Source organism: Meleagris gallopavo, chromosome Z, assembly GCF_000146605.3.
Source record: "Meleagris gallopavo isolate NT-WF06-2002-E0010 breed Aviagen turkey brand Nicholas breeding stock chromosome Z, Turkey_5.1, whole genome shotgun sequence".
NCBI classification, from domain to species: Eukaryota; Metazoa; Chordata; class Aves; order Galliformes; family Phasianidae; genus Meleagris; species Meleagris gallopavo.
In genome coordinates this window covers 41,337,461-41,345,613 of record NC_015041.2, presented here as the reverse complement: position 1 = coordinate 41,345,613, position 8,153 = coordinate 41,337,461, and the positions used below count along the sequence as shown (strand labels likewise).

Sequence of the window (8,153 nt, the reverse complement as noted above, 5' to 3'; positions counted from 1 at the left end):
TTTTTTTTTTAAATCAGTAGGCTATATTCCTGCAGGTTCAGTGGGAATTACTTCTTCAGTTTATTCTTGGTCCATCTTTGGATCACTGAGAATTAGAAAGAGATTTGTGACAAACTCCTTCTAGCTAACTTCAGTATTTTTGAGGACTTTTGATCAGTAGTTGAAATACTTTTCTAATCCTGTCACTTTGTTATTTTCCTAGGAATCAACCCTAAAAAGTGTCTTGAGTGCCTTATGGAATCTGTCAGCACATTGTACTGAGAACAAAGCTGATATATGTGCTGTTGATGGTGCTCTTGCATTTCTAGTTGGTACACTGACATACCGGAGCCAAACAAACACTCTTGCCATCATAGAAAGTGGAGGAGGAATATTAAGAAATGTTTCTAGCTTAATCGCTACTAATGAGGACCACAGGTGTGTATACTACTTCCGGAAAAATGTAGGGGTACTAAAAGCATGTTTAAAACACAGTTTGTATGCTGAATCTTAATATGAATGCAGGTAGAGTAATATAAAATACAATAATTTGTAACTAATTAGCAGGTATTCCACTTAGATAACAGAAATAAGCAGATTAATATCTGCTGCTTATAAATGATGAATAGTACTAGAGTCTTTTCATGGAAAGAAAAGATTCGTAAGTCATTATCAGCCATAGGAAGCACCTTGGAAGGAGAAATATTTTCGAGAGGGTAGGGTGGGAGGAACAATTTGTGTTTATAGTAGTATTTGATTAGCATTTAGGTAGATTCCATAGGAATAGAGGAAAAATAAGATAAATTTGCACTGGATAATTGTAACTATCCTTGTAAAGGATTAACTGGCTTGCAGTGTAGTAAGTTTTTAGTTTGTTTGTCTCTGATCTGTTGCGAATGACACTTAATGATTTTTGTTTTCAATTATTTAATATCAGGCAAATCTTGCGAGAGAACAGTTGCTTACAAACCTTGTTACAACACTTGAAGTCACACAGTTTGACAATAGTCAGTAATGCATGTGGAACCCTGTGGAATCTTTCTGCACGAAATGCAAAGGATCAGGAGGCGCTTTGGGACATGGGAGCAGTCAGCATGCTCAAAAATCTCATTCACTCGAAACACAAAATGATAGCAATGGGCAGTGCTGCAGCTCTAAGAAATCTCATGGCAAACAGGCCAGCAAAGTATAAGGATGCTAACATTATGTCTCCAGGATCAAGCTTACCATCTCTTCATGTTAGAAAACAAAAGGCACTGGAAGCAGAATTAGATGCACAACATTTATCAGAGACTTTTGACAATATTGATAATTTAAGCCCAAAAGCATCTCACCGTAATAAGCAGAGACATAAGCAGAATGTATACAGTGAGTATGTTTTGGACTCTAATCGTCATGATGATGGGGTATGCAGAACAGAGAGTTTTAGTACTGGTAACGTGACTGTACTTTCTCCATATTTAAATTCTACAGTATTGCCTGGATCCTCTTCTTCTAGTAGAGGAAACATAGAAAATTGTCTATCTGAGAAAGACAGAAGTCTTGATAGAGATCGAGCAGTAGGTTTAAATGCCTATCATCCAGCTACAGAGAACAGTGGAAACTCCTCTAAGAGAGTAGGAATGCAAATTTCTACAGCTGCAGCTCAAATTGCCAAGGTTATGGAAGAAGTGACAAGCATGCATATTCCACAAGAAGACAGAGGTTCCAGTTCCCCTTCTGAAATGCACTGTTTGACAGAAGACAGAAATACCACAAGGAGAGCAGCCAGTGCCCATACTCACTCAAATACATACTTTCCAAAATCTGAGAATTCAAGCAGGCCATGTCCTGTGCCTTACACAAAAATGGAATACAAGAGAGCATCAAATGACAGCTTAAATAGTGTCAGCAGCAGTGATGGCTATGGTAAAAGAGGCCAAATGAAACCTTCCATTGAATCTTACTCTGAGGATGATGAAAGTAAATTCTGTAGTTATGGGCAATATCCAGCTGACTTGGCACATAAGATACATAGTGCAAATCACATGGATGACAATGATGGAGAACTAGACACTCCTATTAATTATAGTCTTAAATATTCAGATGAACAGTTAAATTCTGGAAGGCAGAGTCCTTCTCAGAATGAAAGATGGGCAAGGCCTAAGCATATAATAGATGATGAAATGAAACAAAACGACCAGAGGCAGTCAAGGAGCCAAAGTGCAACATTCCCTGTGTACACTGAAAGTGGAGATGATAAACACATGAAATATCAGTCACCTTTTGGACAGCAAGATTGTGTTTCTTCATTTAGATCAAGAGGATCCAATGGTTCAGATCAGAACAGAGTAGGGTCAACTCTTGGAATCAATCAGAAAGTAAATCAGTCCTTGTGCCAGGTTGACGATTATGATGATGATAAGCCAACCAACTACAGTGAACGCTATTCTGAGGAGGAACAGCATGAAGAGGAAGACAGACCGACCAATTACAGCATAAAGTACAATGAAGAGGAACATAATGTTGATCAGCCCATTGATTATAGTCTGAAGTATTCAACAGAAGTTCCTCCCTCTTCTCAGAAGCCGTCTTTTACTTTTTCAAAGACTTCTTCAGTGCAGAGCACTAAAACTGATCATATTTCCTCAAGCAGTGGGAACACATCAGCCCCTTCAGCAGGTTCAAAAAGGCAGAATCAGCTTCACCCAAGTTCTGCACAGAGCAGAGGCGGTCATGCTCAAAAGTCTTCCTCCTGTAAGACTCCTTCTATTAATCAGGAAACTATACAAACTTACTGTGTGGAAGATACACCAATATGTTTTTCAAGGTGTAGCTCTTTGTCATCTTTGTCATCAGCTGAAGATGAAATAGGGCGTGATCAATCCACACGTGTGACTGATACTAATAATACACTGCAGATAGCAGAACTGAAAGAAGACAGTGGGGCGCTATCTGCAGAAGCTGCAGTGAATGAAATCACTTCAACATCACAACATATCAGAACAAAATCCAGTAGACTTCCAGCTTCCAGTTTATCACCTTCTGATTCCTCCAGACATAAAGCTGTTGAATTTTCTTCAGGTGCCAAATCTCCCTCAAAGAGTGGTGCACAGACTCCTAAAAGCCCACCAGAACATTATGTACAGGAAACTCCTCTCATGTTCAGCAGATGTACTTCTGTAAGTTCCCTGGATAGTTTTGAAAGCCGTTCAATTGCTAGTTCAGTTCAAAGTGAGCCTTGCAGTGGAATGGTGAGTGGTATTATAAGTCCAAGTGATCTTCCAGACAGCCCAGGACAAACAATGCCTCCAAGCAGAAGTAAAACACCACCCCCTGCTCAAGGAGTTCAAGTGAAAAGAGATGTAGTTAAAGGTAAAGTACCTAGTGCAGAAAAGAGAGAGCCTGGTCCTAGACAAGCAGCTGTAAATGCAGCTGTTCAGAGAGTTCAGGTACTGCCAGAGGCTGATACGCTATTACATTTTGCCACAGAAAGTACACCAGATGGGTTTTCTTGCTCTTCTAGCCTCAGTGCTCTGAGTCTTGATGAGCCATTTATACAGAAAGATGTAGAGTTAAGAATAATGCCTCCTGTACATGAAAATGAACATGGAAATGAAGCAGAGCCTGAACAGTCAGATGATACAAAGGATAACCAAGAGAATAAAGCAGAGAAGCCTTCTGAAGCAGAAAAAGACATTCTGGATGATTCTGATGATGATGATATTGAAATACTGGAAGAATGTATTATTTCTGCAATGCCTACAAAGTCTTCACGTAAAGCCAAAAAGCCTTCTCAAGCATCTGCTCCAAAAATACCTCCTCCTGTAGCCAGAAAGCCAAGCCAGCTGCCTGTTTATAAACTTCTGCCTTCCCAAAGCCGATTGCAATCCCAAAAGCATGTGAGTTTTACACCGGGAGATGATATGCCACGAGTATATTGTGTTGAGGGTACACCAATAAATTTTTCAACAGCTACATCTCTGAGTGATCTCACAATAGAATCACCACCAAATGAGTTGGCCAATGTAGACAGTGTGGGTACAGTGGCAGAGTCAGGGGAATTTGAGAAGAGGGACACTATTCCTACAGAAGGTAGAAGTACAGATGATGCTCAGAGAGCAAAAAGCATAACTGTGACTGGCCCAGGACTGGATGATGACAAAACAGAAGAGGGTGATATTCTGGCTGAGTGCATTAACTCAGCTATGCCGAAAGGTAAAAGTCACAAACCTTTTAGAGTGAAGAAAATAATGGATCAAATCCAACAAGCATCTACATCTCTAAATAACAAAAATCAATCAGAAGTTGAGAAAAAGAAGCCAACATCACCAGTAAAGCCTGTTCCCCAAAATAGTGAATATAGAGCACGTGTAAGAAAAAACACGGAGTCTAAAAGCCAAATTAATAATGAAAGAAGCTATCCAGAGAACAAGGATGCAAAGAAACAGAATCTTAAAAATAATTCTAGAGATTTTAATGACAAACTTTCAAATAATGAAGAGCGTGTAAGAGGAAGCTTTACATTTGATTCTCCTCACCATTACACACCCATAGAGGGAACTCCATATTGTTTTTCACGCAATGATTCCTTAAGTTCTTTGGATTTTGATGATGATGATGTTGACCTTTCAAGGGAAAAGGCAGAATTAAGAAAAGGAAAAGAAGCAAAGGAAATAGAAACTAAAGACTGCCCTAACATGGAACAGCCTTCAAGTCAGCAACCAAGTAGTAGGACACAAGTTAGCCAAAAACACCCAACAAGCAGAAGCCAGTCTAAAACTTTCTGTCAGCCAAATAAAGATATTCCAGACAGAGGGGCAGCTACGGATGAGAAGATGCAGAATTTTGCTATTGAAAACACACCTGTTTGTTTTTCTCGCAACTCATCTCTTAGTTCCCTTAGTGATATTGATCAAGAAAACAATAACAACAAAGAAGAAGAACCAGTAAAGCGAACTGAGGCTCCTGATTCACAGATAGAATCAAACAGACCACAGACTTCTGGTTATGCACCTAAATCATTTCATGTTGAAGATACACCAGTATGTTTCTCTAGAAATAGTTCTCTGAGTTCTCTAAGTATTGACTCAGAAGATGATCTTTTGCAGGAATGCATTAGTTCTGCCATGCCTAAAAAGAAAAAACCATCAAGAATAAAGAGTGAAAGTGAAAAAAGTAATTCCAGAAATATAGGTGGTATGCTGGCGGAAGATTTAACACTGGATTTGAGAGAGATACAGAGGCCAGATTCAGAACATGGTTTCTCACCCGATTCAGAGAACTTTGATTGGAAAGCTATACAAGAAGGTGCAAATTCTATAGTTAGTAGCCTACATCAAGCTGCAGCTGCTGCATCACTATCCAGACAAGCTTCATCAGACTCTGATTCTATTCTTTCATTAAAATCTGGTATTTCTCTGGGATCACCATTCCATCTTACTCCGGACCAAGAAGAGAAACCTTTTACTAGTAATAAAGGTCCACGAATTCTCAAGCCAGGAGAGAAAAGTACGCTGGAATCTAAAAAAGTAGAATCCGAAAGTAAGGGAATCAAAGGAGGGAAAAGAGTATATAAAAGTATAATTACAGGAAAAGCTCGCTCCAATTCAGAAGTTTCAAACCAATTAAAGCAACCACAACAAACAAGTGTGCCTTCAATTTCACGTGGTAGGACAATGATTCATATTCCAGGAGTTCGAAATAGTTCTTCAAGTACTAGTCCTGTTTCCAAAAAAGGCCCCCCATTCAAAAACACAAATTCCAAGAGTCCCAGTGAAGGCCAGAGTTCAGCTAGTTCCCCAAGAGGAGTCAAGTCATCAGTAAAACCTGAGCCAGCTCCTGTAACTAGGCAACTGTCAGGGTTGAACCAGAGTGGATCAAGTAAAGGACCTTCTAGATCAGGATCTAGAGACTCCACTCCTTCTAGACCTCAACAGCAGCCACTGAGCAGGCCTCTGCAATCTCCAGGTCGAAACTCAATTTCTCCAGGAAGAAATGGTATAAGTCCTCCCAACAAACTGTCTCAGTTGCCAAGAACATCATCTCCTAGCACAGCTTCAACTAAATCTTCAAGTTCAGGTAGGATGTCATATACATCACCAGGCAGGCAGATGAGCCAGCAAAACCTTACAAAGCAAACTGCCTTAACTAAGAATACCAGTAGCATTCCAAGAAGTGAGTCTGCTTCCAAAGGATTGAATCAAATTCTCGGTAGCGGTGCATCAAACAAAAAGACTGACTTATCCAGAATGTCATCAGCAAAATCTAGCGGAAGTGAATCTGACAGGTCTGAGAGGCCTGTTCTTGTTCGCCAGTCGACTTTTATTAAAGAAGCTCCAAGCCCAACTCTAAGACGTAAATTGGAAGAGTCTGCTTCATTTGAATCTCTGTCTCCTTCCAGACCAGATTCTCCCACGAGATCCCAACTACAGACTCCAGTTTTAAGTCCCTCACTTCCTGATATGTCTTTATCCACTCATTCAACTGCCCAAACTAGTGGCTGGCGAAAATTACCCCCTAATCTGAGCCCTTCTGTAGAATACGATGGGAGACCAGCAAAACGTCATGATATAACGCGTTCTCATTCTGAGAGTCCATCTAGATTGCCAATCAACAGATCAGGAACATGGAAACGTGAACATAGTAAGCATTCCTCATCACTTCCTCGTGTAAGCACTTGGAGAAGAACTGGAAGTTCTTCCTCAATTCTGTCAGCTTCTTCAGAATCCAGTGAGAAGGCAAAAAGTGAAGATGAAAAGCAACATGGAAGTTCTCTTTCTGGACAGAAGCAAAGTAAAGAAAGCCAAGCACCAGCAAAAGGTACTTGGAGAAAAATAAAAGAAAATGAAATCCCCCAAATAATGAGTGATCCTCAGCATCCGTCCTCGAGTGCCACAAGTAGCTCTGATTCCAAAACTCTAATCTATCAGATGGCACCAGCTGTCTCTAAGACTGAGGATGTTTGGGTGAGGATTGAGGACTGCCCAATTAACAATCCTCGATCTGGAAGGTCCCCAACTGGAAATACTCCTCCTGTTATTGACAGTGTTTCAGAGAAGGGGGTTGTGAATGGCAAAGATTCTAAAGAGATTCAAGAAAAACAAAATCCAGGGAATGGAAGTGTTCCTGTTCGTACCATTGGTTTAGAAAATCGTCTGAACTCTTTCTTTCAGATGGACAGTCCAGACAAGAAAGGCAATGAAACAAAACCTCTGCAGACCAATCCTGTTCCTGCACCAGAAAATAACGAAAGTACTGTGAGCGAGCGTACACCATTCAGTTCCAGTAGTTCAAGCAAACATAGCTCTCCGATTGGTGCTGTTGCAGCAAGAGTAACTCCTTTCAATTATAATCCAAGCCGCAGGAAGAGTAGTGTGGACAATAGTTCTGCTCGACCATCACAGATACCAACACCAGTAAATAACAGCACAAAGAAACGTGACTCAAAGTCTGAAAATACAGACTCCAGTGGAACTCAGAGTCCCAAACGTCATTCTGGCTCTTACCTGGTGACTTCTGTTTAAATACATCAAAAAATAAAACTGATGTATTAAACACAGCAGCTACTTAGAAGTTTTATTTCAAATGAAACTTCAAATGATGGGGATTGATTTTTTTGTTTGTTTGTTCGTTTGTTTTTGTAAATAGGTTTGATTCTTGTTAGAGAGTTCTTGTTCTGGAAGCCATATTTGATAGTATACTTTGTCTTCACTGGTGATATTTTGGAGGAAAATGTGATTGACAGTTTGAAATAAAATTGCTAATGCAAGTATATTTGTACAGTATGTTTAACATGTATTTAATTAGCATCCCATCCCATAATCCTTAAATATTGCTTGTCTTGAAATCATTGAACATTGCATATAGAGGTGATGGAGTCATACTGCTTTATCAATCATTTCTAGACTGCAGACTAACTAAATTACATCAGGGAAGAACTGCTATTATTTATGCAAAAAAATATACTCAATTTTAGTATTTGTGAGTCCATCTAACCTAGTAATTAATCATGTGGCTGTGAAATTCACAGTAATATTGTTTCTGCTGAACAAGCATTCCCAGCCTGCTTTTCTGCATGAATGGAACTGATGGTTATTTTCTGAAGTAACGATAACGTTTGTGGTCACATAATGTGCATAGATAGGTATGGTGTAACAATTTACACTTTCTTTATGCCCTGGGGAAAAGAAAAA

At 39.7% G+C, this 8,153-nt stretch overlaps 1 protein-coding gene across 1 annotated transcript in view; it reads left to right on the top strand.

Annotated features, from left to right (window-relative positions):
* Nucleotides 1-8,153, top strand: part of LOC104915165 (adenomatous polyposis coli protein) — a 24,357-nt gene extending 16,204 nt beyond the window's left edge. Inside the window, exons 2-3 of the mRNA XM_031557422.1 lie at nt 203-417; nt 917-8,153. Of these exons, the coding sequence (XP_031413282.1) occupies nt 203-417; nt 917-7,484 (6,783 nt within the window). The 3' untranslated portion in view covers nt 7,485-8,153. The remainder of the gene's footprint in view (nt 1-202; nt 418-916) is intronic.